Source organism: Macrotis lagotis, chromosome X (assembly GCF_037893015.1).
Source record: "Macrotis lagotis isolate mMagLag1 chromosome X, bilby.v1.9.chrom.fasta, whole genome shotgun sequence".
NCBI lineage: Eukaryota > Metazoa > Chordata > Mammalia > Peramelemorphia > Peramelidae > Macrotis > Macrotis lagotis.
The window spans coordinates 503,061,903-503,083,263 of NC_133666.1; the positions used below are offsets into that span (position 1 = coordinate 503,061,903).

At 37.0% G+C, this 21,361-nt stretch overlaps 1 protein-coding gene across 2 annotated transcripts in view; it reads left to right on the plus strand.

The window, feature by feature from the left end:
• The window catches only part of RBFA (ribosome binding factor A), a 32,592-nt gene extending 16,018 nt beyond the window's left edge, over positions 1 to 16,574 (plus strand). Inside the window, exons 6-7 of one of the 2 annotated variants that reach the window (XM_074204951.1) lie at positions 1,225 to 1,295; positions 14,807 to 16,574. In XM_074204951.1, the coding sequence (XP_074061052.1) occupies positions 1,225 to 1,295; positions 14,807 to 15,221 (486 nt within the window). In that variant the 3' untranslated portion in view covers positions 15,222 to 16,574. The remainder of the gene's footprint in view (positions 1 to 1,224; positions 1,296 to 14,806) is intronic. The other variant, XM_074204950.1, reaches the window with a different exon arrangement.
• The last annotated feature ends 4,787 nt before the right edge of the window (positions 16,575 to 21,361 follow it).

The following is a 21,361-nucleotide window of genomic DNA, read 5'->3' on the forward strand; positions in this document are numbered from 1 at the left end:
TTTTGGTACCTACCTATCGCCTCGCTTTCATTTATAACTCTAAGAAGTTATAGCATACACAGTGGCCACTCCCCTGGAAAACCATTTTGGTAGATGAGGATAGAGTTGAGGATAACTGACAGGCCTCAAAACCAGCTGAGTTTGAGAGATGTCTACTGCAAGCAGGTCAAGGCTTCCTCTGTCGTAATGGTCAGATGAGAACAATTTGTTCCAATTGTTATGAAGGCAGGTGAAGCAGGCATTATGGAGCATTTAGAATTGGTCAGACATAGAATATGCCAAGGTCATACACTGCATCCCAGACCTTTGCTAGTCATCTTGATTTTTGTCTTGCCCCTGGATTTCATTGACTATGGAAGAGAGAGTGAGACAGATGACGTTATGCAATTTTGTTTCACTTAAATCCAGTCCACCCTCATGATGTCATTAGTCCTCTTTGAAAATGAAGACTGATGAAACCAGTTTGTTAGAATTTTGTCAGAAATGGAAGTTCACCTTATCAGACTGTGGTATGTAGACTTAACTTTCTCCTTTAAAAAAAAATTTAGAACATTTGTCCTTTTCTCTGCCTACCTTTCCAATACCCTTTTATCTTTCAAAGATTGTTGATAACCATTCAGCAGTCACAGCTGCCTGTCCTTTCAGAATCCTTAATATGTATACGTTTTCTCCCAGCTCCACTCCCGGGTGTCTAAACCTTTTCACCTCTTAACTAGCAGTTATCTCTTCACGGAGAACAAATCTCTCGTTGATTTATGAGTTCCTGCTTGGAACTATCATTTCAAGAAGCACTCAGACTGCCTGTGTTCTCTCCTGGTTCTATTCCTGATTCTTCCTACTTTTTTTCACCATTTGTCCCTCTTTCCTTTCTTGCTCACTTTTATGGGTTGTCTTTCCCTATTGAATCATAAAGTGAAGATAATAGTTGAGTACTTCTCCCTTTTCTCCATTGCCTGTTTTCATCATCTTGTCTACCCAAAGCCAGATTACTAGTCCTGCTTTGATCCTCCTTTTAAGTAGAACACAAACTAAAAAAAGCCACTATGTTTTTTCTTCAGCTGTGAACAGGTCTCAAGGAGTATTAGTAGCAATAAATTTGTTAGTATTAAAGCCAAGATTTAAACCCATTCTCTTGTAATTGTAAGTTTAATGCTTTTTGCACTCTAGCTTAATGGGTGTAGATAGTATCAAAATGTAGGTAACTATTTTAATTTACTTTTTCAGGTAAATAAGTTACTGGAAATTGCTGACTTTGGACCCCCTGATGAAAAATATTTGACACAAAGTGATACAAGGTAAATAACCTGTTATTTTCTCTCATGCTTAGCTTCAGTTGAAGATTGCTTTTATGTGTATGTTGCTTATGCATGATATAACTTTCTGTTGTACCAGAAACAATTAAAAAAAACCCTGTTAGCATATATCTATAACTATTGTATAAACTTTCCAGCTTTATCTTTTATGATCTTGATGATCTATATAATTTTATATGATCTTGATAATTTTGCTACATTTACTTTTATTATTTTGGTGTGGTGTTTTTTTCCAGTTACATTGTTATAGTTACTATGTAAATTGCTTTCTTGGCTCTATTTACTTCATTCTGCATCAATTCATATAGATTTTTCTATGCTTCTCCACATTCATCATATTCAACATTTCTTACAGCACAGTAATATTCTATTGTACTCACATACCATAATTTATTATGGGCATCTACTTTATTTCCAGTTCTTAGTTATTACAAAAAGTGCAGCTCTAACCATTTCAGAATATATAGGAGTTTTTTTTCATATTGATTGCTTCCTTGGGGCATAAACCCAGGATTGAGTCTCTGGTTCAAATAGACGTAATAGCTTTTTGTTTGTATAACTCCAAATTAATTTTCAAAATGGTTATATAGTTTTATAGCTCTACCAAAAATGTATTAGTATACCTATCCTTCCACAACTCCACCACTGACTTTTGCCATTTTTTTTTCATTTTTCCTAATTTGCAGGGGTATGAATAACACTTTTTGCATTGTTATTTCTGGTTTTATTCTCTAATTTTTCTTTATATGGAAAACAACTTAAATTATGGTTACACATGAAATAGCAATTTCACGTATGTTTAGGATACACATATATGTATATGAAGTGGCATGGATTTTTTAATTTAATATTTTTCTCCAATTACATGTGAAAGCAATTTTTAACATTCTTTTTTCAAATTGAGTTCCAAATTCTTTCTCCCTCCTTCCCATCCTCCCATTGAGAAGACAAATTTTTTAAGGCAGTGGGGCTAAGTAACTTGCCCAAAGTCATACAGTTAGGCAATTATTAAGTGTCTGAGGTTAGATTTGAACTCAGGTCTGCCTGACTCCAGGGCTGATACTCTATCCACTGCACTGCCTAGCTGCCCCGAGAAGACAATTTAACAAAGACATTTCCTTGTAAGTCATGCTGTGAAGACAAACACAGACAAATTGAAAAAAAAAAAGAAAGAAAAAAGTAAAAGTATCTTTGATCTGCATTCAGGCTCTACCAGTTCTTTTTCAGGTGATAGATAACATCTTCATAAGTCCTTCCAAATTGTCTTAGATTATTATATTGCTGAGAATAATTAAGTTATTCCTAGTAGATGATCATATTGCTATTACATGTATAATGTCCTTGTGGATCTGCTCATTTCAAATTGTATCAGTTCTTGTAAGTCTTTCCAGGTTTTTGTGAAAGTATCCTGCTTGTCATTTTTCATAGCATAATTCCATCACAATCATGCTTGGAAGTCCTCAATTTCATTGAATATTCTGATCCTTTAAAGGTAGAAACTGCTAAATCTTGTGCTGTCCTGAGTGTGACTCCATGATATTTGAATTCTTTCTTTCTGACTTCTTGCAATATTTTCTCTTTGATGTGTGAGTTCTGGAATTTGGCTGTAGTATTCTTGGGAGTTTTCCATTTGGGATCTCTTTCAAAAGCAGGTAATTGATATACTCTTTCCATTTTTATTTTACTCTCTTGAAAATTGATTCTAAGACTATTTTTGATCATTGCTTTCAGATAAGCCCAATAATTCTTAATTTTTTTTCTCCTGGATCTACTCAGCTTTTTTTTTTTCAGTGAGACACTTCACATTTTCTTCTACTTTTTCGTTGTTTTGGTGTTTCTAATATCTTTTGGAGTCATTAGCTTCCACTTCCAATTGAATTTTTAAGGAATTATTTTCTTCAGTGAGCTTTTCTACTTCTTTTACATTTGACCAATTCTGCTTTTTAAGGAATTATTTTTTCAATGGATTTTTCTAGCTCTTTTTCCATTTGGCCAGTTCTGCTTTTATTGGAGTTCTTCTCTTCAGTGAATTTTTGTGCCTCTTTTGCCATTTGACCAATTCTGTTTTTTTAAGGTGTTGTTTTCTTCAGTACTTTTTTGTGTGTTTCCTCTATCAAACTATTGACTTTTTTCCCCATGATTTTCATTCAACAATCATTTCTCTTTCCAGTTTTCCTTCTATCTCTCTTCTTTGATTTTTTTTAAAACTTTACTTAGCTCTTCCATGGCCTGGGGCAAATTCATATTTCTCTTTGAGTTTTTGGATGTAGCAGTTTTGACACTCTTGTCTACTTCTGGGCTTGTTTTTTGATTTTTCCTGTCCCTATACTAATTTTTTGTAGTCGGGCTCTCTTCTGTTCGCTTATTTTCCCGCCCATTATTTGACTTTGATCTCTATAACATACAACTATTTTCAGAGGGTATTCTGGGAACCTGTAAGTTGTCAGTTCTTTTAGGATGGAATGATCCAGAGGGAGGTGTATTTACTACTCTTCTGTACTGAGCCACTGGTCTGTGAGCAATCACAAGCACTCTTTTTCTTGTACAAAAGCAGTATAACCAGGGTCCCAGCTACCCTGTGGTGGCAAGCTCTGGTGTGCTTCTCTTTGCCTGGGAATTGAGATGCAGGATTGTGACCCAGATGCAAGTTTGGGCAAGGTTGCAGAGTCCTGTCCTTTGTGCTACCAAAGTAATCCCTGTAATCTGGTTTTGACCAGTTGTCAGATCCCTTTACCTCTGTGAATTGAGAGGTTCAGAAACTGCCACTACTACCACTGATTCAGTCACCCCCAAGGCATGTTCCTGGTTTGCTGGACCCTGATCTGCATTGGCATGGCCTATGTTGGACTGCACTCCACTCTCACCCTGGTGCAGTAGACCTTTCCTACTGACCTTCTAAGTTGACTTGGGATGGAAGGGGGCATTGGAAAGCTTTTGCGAGAAAGCTCAGGCAAGCCCCTGACTTTTCTCCTCTGCCTATCTTCCTGATTCCTTGAAGTTTTATAGATTATGACCATGGCCTATCATTAACGTGCAAGAGCTGATCTACCAAGATCATGACATAATTTCACTATTTACCTAACTCTTATTATCGTGTAAAAGATGGGTTGACCACTTGGTAAGGGTACTTCTCAGTATCAGGAGAATGTATGAATGGCCTCTAATAAATTAAGTACCTCACTGTCATAAATGTATAGAATATATATGTGCGCACATTTAGGCAAGGTGATTTCTCCTAGCAGCTAGGAGAATTAATAAAGGCTTTGTCTTGGTATCATGTGAGTTTTCTTTTGCCAAAATAATTTTTTATTTAATTTTAATTTTTTCATAATAGTTTGCCTCCTTTTCTTCCCATTTCATTCCCTTCTCACCTTCATTGAGGAAGAAAAACTAAATCCCTTTTACAAATGTGTATGGCCAAACAAAATAAATTCTCAAAATGACCATATCCTAAAATATATCTCATTCTGCAGTCTGAATCTGTTACCTGTCTTTTAGCAAGTGGATAGCAAAATGAGTCCTCTGGAATTATGATTGATTAATGTATTGATCAGAGTTCCAAAGTCCCTCAGATTTTGTATAAACTGTTTTGCTCAATTCACTCTACATCATTCCATAAAAGTCTTCCCAGATTTCTCTAAGTCTGCCCATCACATTCATCTACCATAAGTGATTCAGTTATTTCCCAAATGATGACCTTTCCAATTCTTTCCCATCACAAAAAAAGAACATCTATAAATATTTCTATACATACGGATTTTTCCTCTTTATTTAATCTTTTGAAGATATGACTAGTAGTTTTATTAATGGCTCAAAAGGGTTTCCATAGTTAGTAACTTTTGGGGCACATTCCAATGGGGGAGGGGCTGATGGCTGGACTATAGCTCCACTAACAGTTCATTAATGTATTTTCCCACAACTGCCAGAATTCTTAATTTTCCATTTTTTTGTTAACTCTGCCAATCTGATGGTACCATAGAGTTGCTTTAATTATGTTTTTCTAATTATTAGTAGTTTAGAATAATTTTTATATTCTTTCTTTGAAACAACTTTCTTTAAAAAGTGCCTGTTCATATCCTTTTACTATTGAAGAATGGCTTTTTTTCTTGTAAATTTGAATCAGTTTCCTATTTATTTTTTAAATGAAAGCTTTGTTAGAGAAACTTGCTGGAAAGATGTTTTCCCTACTTAACTAATTCTCATGAGCTATTAAAAGAAAATTAGAGGGGCAGCTAGGTGGTATAGTAGGGGTGGCTAAGGTGGCATAGTGGATAAAGCATTGGCCTTGGAGTCAGGAGGACCTGGGTTCAGATCCAGTCTCAGACACTTAATAATTACCTAGTTGTGTGGCCTTAGGCAAGCCACTTAACCCCACTTGCCTTTCAAAAACCTAAAAAAAAAAAAAGAAAAAAGAAAATTAGAAATTTTTGACTTGAAGATGGTGGAGGAAGTATGTATAGGCTTGGAAACAGGATATGAAGTGACTAGGAAAAAAGTCAGTTCTCTAGAGGGTATGAAGGAGAGTATTATGAAATAAGACTGATAAGGTAGACTGGGGCCAGGTTATGTCATGATTAGGAAAATCACTTGAAACTGTATAGTGGATGAATTAGAGTGAGATTTAAGGCAGAAAGACTTGCTAATAAAGCCATTGTAGTAATTCAGATGAAAGGTGTTGGAGACCAGAACTACAAGTGTATAGGTAGAGAGAGAAGGGAACCAATGTGAGGTTGTTAGGAAGGTAGAAATGTTTAGATTTGGCACTTGATTGGATATGTGGGGTGAGTGAAAGTGAGGAATCAAGTATAACACTAAGATTGTGAAAATCTGGGTGATTATGAGAAAGGTGATAGAAATAGAGAAGTTAGGAAGAGGGATGGGTTGGGGGGGGTGGGGGAGTTGAAGATACTGAATTCCATTTTGAACATATTGAGTTTGAGATGCCTGGAGGACATCCAGTTCAGTATATCAAGGCAGAAACTTCAATTTTTTAAAATTTAAATTTATTTATTTGTTTTTTTTTTTGCAAGGTAATGGGGTTAAGTGGCTTGCCCAGGGCCTCACAGCTAGGTAATTATTAAGTGTCTGAGTCTGGATTTGAACTCAGGTACTCCTGACTTCAGGGCCGGTGTTCTATAAGGCAGGAACTTTTAAAAACAGATGTGAGAGGAATAGGTGAATAGAAGTATAATTCTTTATTTTAATTGTCTTTTTCTGTTGTCACCTTTAGCAAGCATGTTTAATAACCAGCCACTTTCAAATAGCCACTTGTTTTATGACAGTAACAATTAATGTCTGCTACCAGAGAAGAGTGTAGGTCTTATTTAATGCCCAGATTTATTGACTCATCCTTCAACAGTAAGGTATACATGGAGGACATCTTGGTGTCTTAAGCTGTCCTTTTGTTTGTGTGAAAAACTCAACACTGGAGTGTTCCTTTCTACTTTTTTGGTTCATAGAAACTCTAGAAGTTTGTTTATTAAGGTAGAGAGGAATTTTAACCAGATTTGGGGAAGGTAGCACCCACATCAACAAAAGCATGAGTTCTTGTCCTTGAAGTTATCAGATCATCAAATTAGAGCTGAATGGAATCTTCCAAAGCCACCTGCCTAGTCCAACTCACTTGTTTTATCAATAATGAAATGAGGGCCCAGAAGGTAATTTTACTTACCTTCCCAAAGTCATGTAGTTGAAAGTGAGCCATAGGCCTTTTGTCTCCAACTAAAGTATTCTTTCCATTGTATCAAAATAGATGTAAGTCTGGGTTGTTGATGTTGTTGTTTTAAGCTTTTAGAAAAGGCATTTATTCAAACGGCTGCCAAGGATAGTATTACAAAGTATTCTTTCCAACAACCCTGGAGTAGAGAGAGTGGCACAAACTTAATATACATTGCAGGTGAAGAATTATCAACAAAGATTTATTATGTGCTTGCTTACTTATTGCTCGGGGACCTATCCCGAGCCTTCGCCTGGATACATACCTTTCCCCGGTCTTCGGATGTCACGGACCCGTCGGTCTTCGGACGCACGGACCCTCCTTTGAGGAAGGAGGGCAATAACTGGACAGAACACCCGGTTGCAGTCTAACAAGCAGGTCTTTATTGCTTACATAGCAGCGAAAAAAGCCTCTCCTCTTCCCCAGTCCCCTCCCTTATCTAGTCTTCTGTTCCTCCCCCGAGCTCCTCCCCTGTTCCTCCCTCATGGGCGGAGCCACTCCTGTTACTGGGGCGTTCCCAGCACCCATGTGGGTGGGTTCACACCCCCAGGCGTCTCCTAACCCATAGGTGGCCAAGGTCCAGAGCTGGGTCCAGAGCAATTCCCCCTTTTTGTTTAGACAGGGGTAGTGTCCATTTTTGGTCGTTCTCTGGGATTCTGGAGAAGAGCACGAGGGTCAGCCTTTGATAGTGTATTTTTGCAGCAAGCATATGTAGCAAAAGAGGCAGGATAGAAATAATCATAGTCTTAATATCCTATAATAATAAAATTATTTCAGATCTGAATTAAGCACACATACACAGACATATGTACGAACTCACAGAAAACAATCATTTTTAACCAAGCTGTGATTGATGCCCTGGCTGGCATCAATCCCAGAATATAGGAACATTTTCCTATCCCTCCAGGCCAGTAGAGAGATGTGAAAATGTCTCATTGAAGTTTAACTACACATAAGACCGGTCAAGAAAAAATAACTTTTAGAATCAATTAGAATGTCTTGAGGAACCTCTTATATAAATTTATTAAGAATTTTTAAATAACCAATTAATATAAAATTTGAATGCATTCTTAAATAACTCTATAAAATATAATTTTAACTATTCTAGCACACAAAAATGTAGTTATAAGTACAAGCACTGGTGATATGCATTCTTCTTTCTATTTTGCAGTAATATAGGACAGTTCTGGCAGAAGGCCTCAATCCTTAGAGAAAGCGCTGCCTGCAGTCGCTTTCACCAGGAAAGATGAGATGCAAAACGGTGGATAATAAATATTTATATTGGTGCTGAACGAGGAGTGCGATGAATAAGAGACATGGTATCTGCCTTGATGTTGATCAAGGCAGTCTTCATTAGGGATATTAAAAACCGTATCAAGCAGGGGCCAAAAAATACAAAGGAGAAATAATATGGCAACAGGACCTATCCAGCTGAATAACCACTGTAAAAATTGTAAATGCTTGAGATAATTAGCAATATTAAAGGCAGCAGTTTGATGATTTGAAAAATCAGTCGAAATATTTCTCAGTTCTTGAAGCAATAAGGCTAACTGATGAATGTCTGATGAAGCATTATGAGATAGTCGTGTACCCTGTAATGCAGCCCGTATCCAAAGCCATGAACCAACAAAAGAAGAGTTGGTAAGATTTACCTGTAATGGAGTGACACACAATGGTTTATATCTATAGTGACAAGGAATTTGGGTTATCAATTCATGGTAAGCAAGCTCATTCCCAATGTAAACTACTACAGGGGCCAAAGCATCTATTTCCTTTTGAAGTGCCCAGTTTATATGATTTTTGGGTGGTCCACATGGATGATTGCTGGGTCAAGAAGTTCTGCAATACAGATGCCAAATATCCTTGTCGTTGGTAAAGATCCTGAATTTGGAATTCCTCATAAAGTGAGAAAGCAAAATTTATGATATTGAAAGCAAGATCAATCACCTCACGCTTTTGCTCCGAGGTCTCTGGCCCACTTGGTTGGAGCCCAAACTGGTTTCTCCTTTTCTTTGCCATTCGGATTTGGATCTGGTTGAATACAAAGATACCCTTGTCCATTTATAATTGCCGAGCCTGGGCCATGCCATTGGCCATCTGGGCTTTTCCACAGTACTTGGTTGCCTATTGGGCAGGGAGAGGGATGGCTAGTTGCGTGTGTGTGGAGTGTTCGTGAAGTTCCTGCGAAAAAACGCAAAGCTGGGGAGGTACCATCATCTCTCAATTGAAGAAAATTCATGGTGTATACGGCCTGTGCTAATTGTGTATATATAAGGCGGCCACGACCACTGACTCCCCCTTTTTGCTTAATGAGGAGGGTTTTAAGGGTGCAGTTAGCACGTTCAACTATGGCCTGACCAGTGGGATTATATGGAATTCCAGTTTTGTGTAAAATGGAAAATTCTTGACAAGAGTTTGCAAACGCCTTGGAAGAATATGCAGGGCCATTATCTGTTTTTATGGCTGTAGGAACTCCACAAGTGGAAAAACAGGTTAAAAGATGTGCTATAACATGGCGGGCTGCCTCACCAGGTTGAATTGATGCCATGACAAAATTAGAAAAGGTGTCTATGGAGACATGAATAAGGGTTTTCCCATAGTGAGTAACATCCATCTGCCATAAAGCATTAGGACGGTCTCCTCGGGGATTAATAGCACAGTCAATGTGTGGGGGACAAAATGGAGCACAGCCAAGGCATCGTTTCACTATATCCCTGGCTTGATCTTTAGTGATGCCATACAGATGACGAAGAGAACGAGCTGAAAGATGGTACTTATCATGTGCCTGATGGGCTTCTGAAAGTAAAGGGCATAGCAATGCTCGATCTACCGTATCATTACCACTGTAGATGGGCCCAATAGTAGAGACATGGGAATGGACGTGCAGCACAAACACAGGACAGTGACGAGAGAGGAGATTTTGAAGGTCTGCTAACAAAAAAGCAATAGTACTAACACGAGGATTGATAAAAGCTGTAGGGAGTTCTCGAAGTGCTGTAGCACAATATAGACTGTCAGTGATAAGATTAACAGGCACGTCAGCAAGATAAGCAAGAGCACGTGTAACAGCAAGGAGTTCATTTTTCTGGGCTGAGGTATACTCAGTGGTAAAAACCCGCAATATTTGCTTTTGTGGGACGTAAAAGGCTGCCCGTTTATTTTTGGTGGCGTCTGTGAACACATTTGGTCCATCAACAGGGGTAGGGGAAATAATTCGTGGTGGGGGTTGTAATGGAAGACTGTCCCATCCACGCAGCGTTGGGGGTAATGGAAGATTGATGACCTCACATGAAGTGAGTAGGGCAGCCCATTCAGGGACAGAGTCAGTAAAATAACGAAGAGCACCTTCAGAAGCACAAATATTTAAAACAGGATATTTTCCAAACATACAAAGACAACGATCAGACATAGCTAGGAATAAATTGGCCAGCATCGTAAATTTACAAGGGATGCTTCTTTTACTTCTCTGGAAATATTGCCATTCTGTGACACCTTGCTTTTGATAGAGACAACCCATATGTGACCTTTGATTTAAAATGGTAGCAAATATAGGTTGCTCAGGATCAAATTGAACTATAGACTCATGACACCTGGACAAAATCTGTGTCATGGCCTCTTTGGCTTGTGGGGTCCAATACCGGGGTGAGGTCAATGTGGAATCTCCTTTCAGGATATCATAAAGAGGATACATCAAATCATCAGGAATAGGAACTGTAGAACGTATCCATTGTATGGAACCAATAAGTTTCTGGAAATCATTAAGGGTACTACATTTCTCTAAATTCACCTTTGGGGGTATTCTAGATGCCCTCCCTTCACTAAGGGTGTGACCAAGGTATTGATAAGGGCTAGTATCTTGTATCTTATGAGGAGCCACTTGAAGCCCATATTTACTCAAGGAAAGGAGCATTTCTTTTGTTAATCCTTCTAGCTCTGTGGCTTGCTTAGTAGCCATGAGAATATCATCCATATAATGGATTATGATGGCCTTGGGGTACTTACTGCGCAGCGGGTGAACAATAGCTGCAACATATGCTTGGCACATAGTTGGACTATTGGCCATTCCCTGAGGTAATACAGTAAACTGATACCTGATTGACGGGCTTTGAAAGTTTTTTGATGGTACTGAGAATGCAAATTTATCCCTATCCTCAGGGTGAAGGGGAATGCTATAAAAACAATCCTTAATATCTATTATCTTTATAACAAATTCTCTAGGTATAAAGGCAGGAGAAGGAAGACCCGTCGGCCCATAGGGACCATTCTTTTATTCACCGCCCGTAAGTCAATAAGCATTCTCCAGGTGCCAGCTTTCTTTTTTATTACAAATACTGGAGAATTATAAGGGCTGGTGGTAGGCTCAATTCTGTGTTGTAACAATAATTCCTTAACTATATCTTTTAATGCGGTGAGCTTCTCCGTAGAAAGGGGCCACTGTTCCACCCACACAGGGTTATCACTCCTCCAAGTAATCTTTGGGCAGCTCACCATAACAGTAGCCCCTAGGAGTTTGTTGCCAAATGTTCAGGGGTGGTAAGATACAATTGTAACTGATGTAACAAATCTCTACCCCACAGGGCAGAGCCTAGTCCCGTAATTTTAAGGGACGAATAAAACCACTTTGGCCTTCATAACTCCATCTTAAATGACGCTCTGCTTTTCTAGCCCCTTGGTGGCCTCCCACCCCCAAAATAGGGGTGGTAGATGACATAAGTGGCCTAAACACTTCCTCCTTTCTCAATGTTTGCTGCGCCACAGTCCTGGGTCTTAATTTCTGCTGCGCCACAACCCTGATTCTAACTTCCTCCGTATTCTTCCTAGCTCTTGCTCTGTCCTCCAAATAGCTACTTCCTCCTTCTTCTTCCCCAACTCCATATTTATTATGTTTCTTATAAGTTTCTCTAAGTTCTGCCCAAGGATAAATCGGAGGAGGATTATTACAACCCTCCTCCTCAGAAGATTCTCCTAATGATTCTCCCACTTGTGTGCCAATTGTTTCTTGCCCACAGGGATAAGGACCCCCCTGTAACATTGTATTTATGAGAGAATAAAAGGAGAAGTCCTGGTCAGTTAGGATTCCAGGGCATGACTCATCAAAAGAAGCCAACTGTTGCCCAACTGTCTCCCAGTTCTCTTTGGTAATCCCTGAATGTTCTAACCAAGGGGAGAACCCCCACACCTTATCTACAAATTCACGGCACTGCTTAATATGTGGCTTAAATTGATGCCGCTTGCCTAATTTATATAACTGACAAGCTAGAACTGCCTTTTCTTCGGGTCTAATCAGGGGAAAACTCATTCCCTGCCCCATAACTTCGTCCCAGATTAATCTCAAATTAATCTGAGCCTGTCCAGCTCTTCTCCCTGTTAAGGGAGGCCAGGCGGAAATTCCCTTGGCCCCTGTTCGGGCGCCAGCTGCTCGGGGACCTATCCCGAGCCTTCGCCTGGATACATACCTTTCCCCGGTCTTCGGATGCACGGACCCTCCTTTGGGGAAGGAGGGCAATAACTGGACAGAACACCTGGTTGCAGTCTAACAAGCAGGTCTTTGTTGCTTACATAGCAGCGAAAAAAGCCTCTCCTCTTCCCCAGTCCCCTCCCTTATCTAGTCTTCTGTTCCTCCCCCGAGCTCCTCCCCTGTTCCTCCCTCATGGGCGGAGCCACTCCTGTTACTGGGGTGTTCCCAGCACCCATGTGGGTGGGTTCACACCCCCAGGCGTCTCCTAACCCATAGGTGGCCAAGGTCCAGAGCTGGGTCCAGAGCAACTTATCACCAGGTATTGTATTTAGTTCACAGGATATCGATACAAACAAGAGAGAAAAATGGTCTTATCTTCAAGGAGCTTACATTCTGTTAAAAAATATGTATTAAAAATATCAGCCTCAGCCACAAGATCTGTGGGAGGCTAACTGTTCTGTACAGTGGTATTTCTCTTTAGCTAGGAAAGTCCAGAAGAAAGGAAGGAAGGGTACTTTACTCCTTGCCTTCAAGATCTTTACTAACAACCTAGGAGATATGAGAAAGGAAAAGGTCCTATAGACAACACCTAAAAGGGATAGGAAAAGTAAGGGGAAAGAAATGAAAAGAGGGGGATTGCAGGAAGAAGGGATATACCTGCATAAGGGTATGATAATGTAGCTAAAAAGTCTAGAAAGTCAGAAGCAAAGCCAGGAGATGAATGAAAGGACCCTGGCCTGGACTTGCTTCCCAGGTAAATTCCATGGTGAATAAGGGAAGGTCTAGGGTCAGAAGGAAACTGAGACATAGGGGCAAAGTCTAAAGAGCCAGAATCAGAACCAATAGAGGAAATAGTGGCAGGGAACTTAAGGTACCTCTCAACACTTGTCCAGCAGGGCCTCAACTTCTTTCTTTCTCTAGGGACCCCATACATGGTGGCCCTTATTCCATATGGATAATAAATTACATTAAGTTGCATTCTGAACATTTTCCTTTCTCATTATCTCCTAGGTTGTTAATAAAGCTCTCTAAGGCAAGGAGTAAAGTACCCTTCTTTCCTTTCTTCTGGACTTTCCTAGCTAAAGAGAAATACCACTGTACAGAACAGTTAGCTTCCCAGAGGTCTTGTGGCTGAGGCTGATATTTTTTAACAGCAATATTCAGATCCAATGGATTTGAACTCAGTAAGAATATGTGTTCTGAATCAAGACAGGACCTTTTCCAATCAATTAAAAAATTATGTTGTAAGTGATTCAATTTCATATACTGATACTTTCTTACTAAAAAACAAAACAATAGCAATTAACTTTCTGTGATATGCTACTTTATGACTGAAATACAATTTATGACTACCAAATGAGAACCAATTGCTAAAGAGTTCTGCATCCAGGTTTTTTCAAAATGTATATTAATAGTTTTCATTTTTACTTCATTTCTAAATACGTCCCTTTCCTACTGAGTGACCTATCCCTATAACAAAGAAAAATAGAAATTGACTTCCACAAAACTAAAATCAACACATCAACCAAGTCTAACAGTTTATATAGTGTTCCATGCTCATTTAGTCCACTACCTATGCATGAGCACTGAGTTTGGATTTGGTACTGCCTTTTATTTATCTTTTCTGTCACACCACATGCATATGTGGATGACTGTATTGAACTCTTTTCCACACTGTACTAAGAAACTATCCTTTCAGCAAAAAAAGAATCAAATTACAAACATACCTTTAAACAAATGGAAAGCACATCATTACAATTACAGCATGGTGTGGTGGTGTTTTTTGGGTTTTTTTGTTTACAATAAAGCCTCAATTCTATTGGTGATCAGATGAGATGACACATCATTAGCTTTGTTTATAACCAGTTTTCTTTCATATCATGCCCATATAGTAGAGCACTTAATGACTCTGAAAGACATTGTCTCTTTTTCTTAGCCACTCTTGGTTGAGTATCCCTAACATGTATAGGTCTTTCTGTTTGTCCAGTTCACATGATTTTTCTGGCATATATAAGTGCAAAAATTCATTTGGAAAGTATTTAATGAGACATTGAGAGGCTCTGGAGAAATTGGGCTCCACAAAATCACATATATGGTCATAGAATGCTCTGGTTGTTTAACTCTGAAGCAAGAGTAATGACACAAAAGTGGTTAGCTTTCTTGCTACATTTTTGGTTCTTCATTATAATCCTAAGCATGTTTTATGAATATAAATGAATAAATGGATTACTATAGAGAGTATTTTAATGTGAAGATTTTTAAAGTGTTTTTATTATTCTGTTGATAAATGATTTCCTGTTTTTCTTCTTAAATTCACAGTGAACATACGGCTTCAGTAAACTCTGTATCATCTCATTTGTCAGAATCCACCATTCAGTCAAGTCTCTTTGGAATTGACCATGAGGCACTACACAAGCAGATAATGGAATACAAAAGAAACATAGGGAAAAAGCATGAGAGTGTAAGCATTGGGAGTGCAGAGCAAGAGCGGGAACAGGTATCTATGCTGCAGAAGCGAATGAGGAAGAAAAAGAAGGCAAAGTGTCCTGTGGATGATGACATTACCCCCCAAGAGTATATTATCAACAAATATTATGATAATCAGCTGGACAAGGAGGACATATTTTTTGAAGAACATAATCCAGAATTTGAACTCCAGGAAGAGTTAGAGGATAATAATGTTTGTACAGAACAAAGTTCATTAACTACAGATCTTGAAGAAAAAAAATTTTAAAATTGTTAAAAGTATGGTTTGATTTGCTATTTAATATAAAACTGTTCCTAAAAGTCTGTTCCTGTGCTATCATTATATGCATTATTAATAGGCATGAATAGCTCCTTTTTTGAAAATTAAAAGTATATTTTTCCTTTTTTCATAATGGGAAGTCAGGTAAGGAGACACATCAAAAATTTCTGGAAAAAGTAAAATGAGTTGGTCAAGAAAAGAAATCAATTATTTTTTTTTTGACCTAAGCTGGAATCCAGTTTATTTATCATCCTGTTATAAAGTTCATTGAATGGCTTTAGTTCATTCATATAAGGAAATTCAAGAAGATTTCTTTCTCTCTTTTTCCCCTCTCTGTTGTCTTAATCATTATAATTGAAAAAATATGTCAAGGACCCAGATATGTGTATATGTAGAAGATATTCCCCAGAATAGGCCCAAATATATGTAGAAGGTATTCCCCAGAAGAACCCTAGCCTAGGTAAGAAGTTTTCTTACTAACAGAAGAACATTAAAGAAACCACTCTCTAGGTGGTACTATAACCAAAGATAAGCTGAAGTAGAAAAATGATAAACTTAGAACATAGTTCTATATGACCTTGAGCAAGTTAATTAACTTCTCTGGACCTCAATGTCCTCATTTGTAAAATGAGAGTTGGACTAGGTCTCCAAAAATTCATTCCAACCTAAGACCTATGTTCAAAGAAGATATTTTAAGCCATTCTCAGTTGAAATCTATAGGGTAAGAAATGTATCTGCTGATATTCTCCTAAAGTGAAAATTCTTTTTGTCATTGGGAAGACATAGGAAGCCAAATTCTCTTGCCTCAGAATAAACTTATGGGGAGCATTTGGATTTCTGCCACCCTTAATTTAGACTGAATAGTTGGAAATTGGCCTTAATTGATAATAATAAAATTGGTAATATTGATAATTGAAATATAAAAATAATAAATAAAAGTATGTCTTATATTATAAAAAGATAATGCACAGTTTGGTAGGCTCTCAAGACCATTGCATTTTGTTCAACTATTTCTAAGAAGTATCGTTATTTTAAACTATGTGCCCTGAAAATAATTTCTCATTTATAATATCATTATCCTGAAACTTAGAGAAAGTTGAAGAAATGTCTGTTACATTTTATGAAGTAAAGCACTATATGTGCTGTGAGTTTAGACTTAAACCTTCTATAAATTTTTATTACCTGACTCTTCAAACTTTCACATTAGCTAAACTTTGCTTTAACAAATTGGTGGTAACATACATTGCATTGAAGAGACTTTGTGTATGACTTCAGAGAAGAGGGGTTAGTAGAAGTCATAATATCAAATACTTTTTCTTTATAGTCATACTTCATAAAAAATCTGATTACAAAACTAAAAATATATGAAATTAAACTGGTTATGGTTCAGTATAAAAAAATTGGAGTAATAAAAGTAGAAAGAAAAGTAGGATGAATCATTGTACTTTTAAAAAGGTGAATTAGAAGTTATCAAATAATTGTACTCAAGAAGTATTGATTAGTAGATTCTAGTCAACAAAGATTTGTTAAGCCACTTTTGTGAAGTAGAATACTAATTAGTGCTTGGAGAGACAACGTATATAAGAATTACTTCACCTTTGTGTTTTTTAGTTTGGTAGAATATGACAAGATCTCTAGTGGCATGATGCCTTTTGTTTAACCCTGTTCTGTTCAGCTTTTTAAAAAAATTTTTTTAAATTGATGACTTGTATAGGGAAAGCTTTTCATGAAGCCCCAAGTCAAAGCCTTGTATTTTACATAATTGTGTCCCAAAACTAAAATAATAGACCAAATCTTACAAGTGAAGTGAAATATATCAGTAAGTAAATGGAAAGTGCAACAAATAAGTGTGTGTGGGGGGGACCATCACAGCTATACAAATTCAGTATGGTAAGACCTTCATAGAATGCAGATTAAAGTTAAAAAAAAAAACCCCGAGGGTTTTATGGATCACAAGCTTAATAAGAATCAAAGTGAGTGATATTAGTACTTGCTGTCCTTTTCTTGTCAGATAACCTTTGGAGAGTTATATTCTGAGAATCAAATACATGAGGAACATTCATAAGCTAGAGATGACTTGTTTTAGATAATTTTCATTATTCTTGGGTAAAGGAAATTCAGGCTTAGGTAGAACAAAGTTATCTCCATATATTTAAAGAGCTATCACCAAAGGATTAAATTCTGTTGAGCCCCAAAGAGCAAAACTGGAACCTATGAGTAAAAATTAATAGATTATTTTAACTCAGTATACATTTGTATATAGGTGCATATGTGTGTGTGTGTGTGTGTGTGTGTGTGTATTCATATACTTGATTGTAAACCCCCTGAGGACAAAGACTATCTTTTTGAACCAATAGGACATAGCACAAAGCAGGAGCTTATAAGTTTATTGACCATTTGTAGAGCTGTGAATTGCTCTTTTTTTCAGAAAGCAGTTTAAAACTTTCTCAAAAGGGACTATGTATAATCATTGATTCTTGTCATTCCACTCCTAGGCCTATAACACAAAAATATATTTAAAAAAAGAACTCATGTGCAAAAATGTTAATTGTAGCAAAGAACTGGAATCTATTGGGAAATGACTTATGAGTATAAAGTAAATGTGCTATAAGAAATGATTAAATAGCACATTTATGTGAAAACTGGAAAGATTCATATGAATTGATGAAAAGTAGAGTAGAAACAACAGTTTATATAATAACATTATAAAGAAAAATAACTTATAGAAGCAATGCAATTTATGCAACCTATAACATAAAGAAAAAAATGACTTAACAATTGAGAATTAATGTGACAATTTCAGAGTATTGAAGATAAATTATGCTTCCCACCTGACAGTTAACTCAAGATGGAGAGAGACATACAGCTAATATGGGGAGTGGGTACTTCAGAGGTTCTGACTTCTATACTTAACTCTCAGCTTCAACTTCTTGATCACTAGATCTCTAAAGGACTCCAGTACTTCTGTGGATTCTTGTATTGCCTTTGGGAATTTAGAGGTGATTCACCATCTAGTAGGAAGGTAGAGCCAAAATGGCAGAGTAAGAAGTCACCTGAATTCTCCTAAATTCACCTCCAAAACAACTATAAAATGATCTCTCAAAATGAACTATGGAGTGATAGAACCAACAAAATAACAGGGTAAAACAATCTTTCAGTCCAAGGCAACATAGGTCAGCAGGAAAATTCTCTTCAGGTAAATTGGGAAGACAGACCCGAGCAGGCAATATCTGGGCAAGCCAACAGCAAGCTGGGTCCCAGCAGGTCAGTAGTGAGGCCCTAAGCCATGTGATACCAGCAGTGAGGTCCCTCACTCCTGGTGCAAAAAGCTTAGTACAGTGCCCTTCAGACTCCAGGAGTAAAACCCAACTTTACCATAAAATTAAAAATCATGAAATAGACCAGGGCTGTCTAAAATGTGGCCCATGTGCCACATGCTGCCCATGGTGCAATTTTATATAACCCTCAGTGGGTTTACCAAATGCTTTTGTAAATTAATTTGAGTTACCACAGAGCTCTCACTAAAATAGCCAATCAAAATATTTTGTCTATTATTTCAATAAAAGTTTTTAAAGATAAGATTGGACAGTCCTGGCTATAAAAATAAGCCAAAAAAAACCTGACTATAGAAGAAAACGGGTCACAGGGAAAAGTAAAACACACAAAAAGGACAATAATGACAAAATGACTGCATACAAAGACTCAAAGAAAAATGTGAATTGGTCTCAGGCCCAAAAAGAACTAGAAGAACTCACAAAGGAATTTGAAAATCAAGTAAGAGAGGTTGATGAAAAATGGAGAGGGAAATGAGAGTGACCCAAGAGAATCATGAACAAAAGGCAATAACTTGGTAAAGGAAGCACAACAAATGGAAAGGTTGTACAAAAATTTATTGAAGAAAACAATAGAATTGATCAAATGGAAAAGGAGAAACAAAAGCTCACTGAAGAAAATGATTCTTTAAAAATTAGAATTGGGCAAGTGGAAACTAATGACTGAAACATCAAGAAACAAAAATCAAAAGGCAGAAAAAATACAAAATCTCATTGGGAAAAAAATAACTTACCTGGAAAATACAGGAAGAATTATTGGACTATGTGGAAGCCATAATAAAAAAAATAGCCTGGACATCATATAACAAGAAATTATCAAAGTAAATTGTCCTAATAGCCTAGAATCAAAGGATAAAATAAAAATGGAAAGAATCTACTGAAAGAGATCCCTAAATATGAAAACTCCCAAAGATATTATAGCCAAATTCCTGAACTCCCAGGTCAATGAGAAAATACTGTAAGCAACCAGAAAAATAATTTAAATATCATGGAGTCATAGTTAGTATTTAGCAGCTTCTACCTTAAAGGATCAGAGGTCTTGGAATATGCTATTTTGGAAGGCAAAGGAGCTAAGATTAAAACCAAAAATCATCTATCCAGCAAAACTTAGCATAATACATTAGGAGGAGAAACGGATATTCAGTGAAATAGGGGACTTACAAGCATTCCTGATGAAAAGACCAAGTGGAGCAGAAATTTTTATTTTAAAATACAAGCTTTTTTTTATATTTTCAAATATATGCTTCAAGAGAAGCATAAAAAGGTAAATAGGAAAGAGAAAGCATAATGAATTCAATAAGGTTAAAATGATAATCCTCCATGGTAAAAAAATTCTTAAGAACTTTATTACTATTAGGGCAATTAGAAGCAATATATATATATATATATATATATATATATATATATATATATATATATATATATGCAGAGGGTGTAGGTGTAAGTTCACATAATGGGATAACATCCAAAAAAAAATAAAAGGGGTGAGAAAGGATTGCACTGGGAAAAGAGGGAGAGTTAGAATGGGATTATTTATTTCATAAGAAGAGGCACAAAAGAACTATTATAGTGGAGAGACAAAGATGAAGTGGAGGTGGAAGCTTAGACCTTAACTCTTATCAGAACTAGCTCAAAGAGGCAATAACATACACACTCTAATCTTACCATATAGGGACGTAAGAGGGGAAGGGAGGGAGAGAAGTGGGGAGGTGTGGGTCAGAAGCAAAACACCTGTGAGGAGGGATAGGTGAAAGGAAAGAAGAGAAGGAGAAAAGGATAAATGGAGAAAATAGGGTGGCAGAAAATATACAGTAGCCATAACGTTGGAGGTGAATAGGATGAACTCACTCTTAAAATGGAAATGGACAACAGAGAGGATTAAAAACCAGAATTCTACACTGTTGTTTACAAGAAACATGAAGCACTATAACCAAAGACACACACAGTTAAACATAAAGAACTGAAGCAGAGTCCCTTATGTTTTAATTGAAGTAAAAAATAGCAGGGATGGAAATCATGATCTCAGACAAAGAAAAAAATTGATCTGATTAAAAGAGATAAGGAAAGAAGCAAATCATGCTAAATTAAGGTGCCATAAACAATGATGTGTCATCAATATTAAATATATGCATCCAAATATTTTAAGAAGTTAAATGTGTTATAGGAAGAAATAATAAAATTATACTAGTGGGGACCTCAACTTTCCCCCTTTGAGAGCTAGATAAATCCAAGCAAAAAATAAACAAGAAAGAAAATAAGGAGATGAATAGAATTAAAAAAAATAAGATAAAATAATTTACTCCCTCTAAAGTAAATTGAAATGGGAATAGTAAAGAATATACCTTTTCTCAGTGGTGCATAGTACCTACACAAAAATTGACACAATAAACACCTCACAATCAAATGCAGAAAAGCAGAAATAGTAAATGTATGTTTCTCAGATCTTATCACAATAAAAATGACATTCAATAAAGAGACATAGAAAGAGATTAAGAATTAATTGGAGGGGTGGCTAGGTGGCATAGTGGATAAAGCACCGACCCTGGAGTCAGGAGTACCTGGGTTCAAATCCGATCTCAGACACTTAATAATTACCTAGCTGTGTGGCCTTGAGCAAACCACTTAACTCCATTTGCCTTGCAAAAAACCTAAAAAAAAAAAAGAACTAATTGGAACCTAATCTAATTGTAAAGAATATGTGGGTCTAAAGAATGTATGGGAGCAAATCATAGAAAGAATAATTTTCTTAAAGAGAATGTTTTTTCTATTTTTTTATTTAATATTTATTTATTCTCA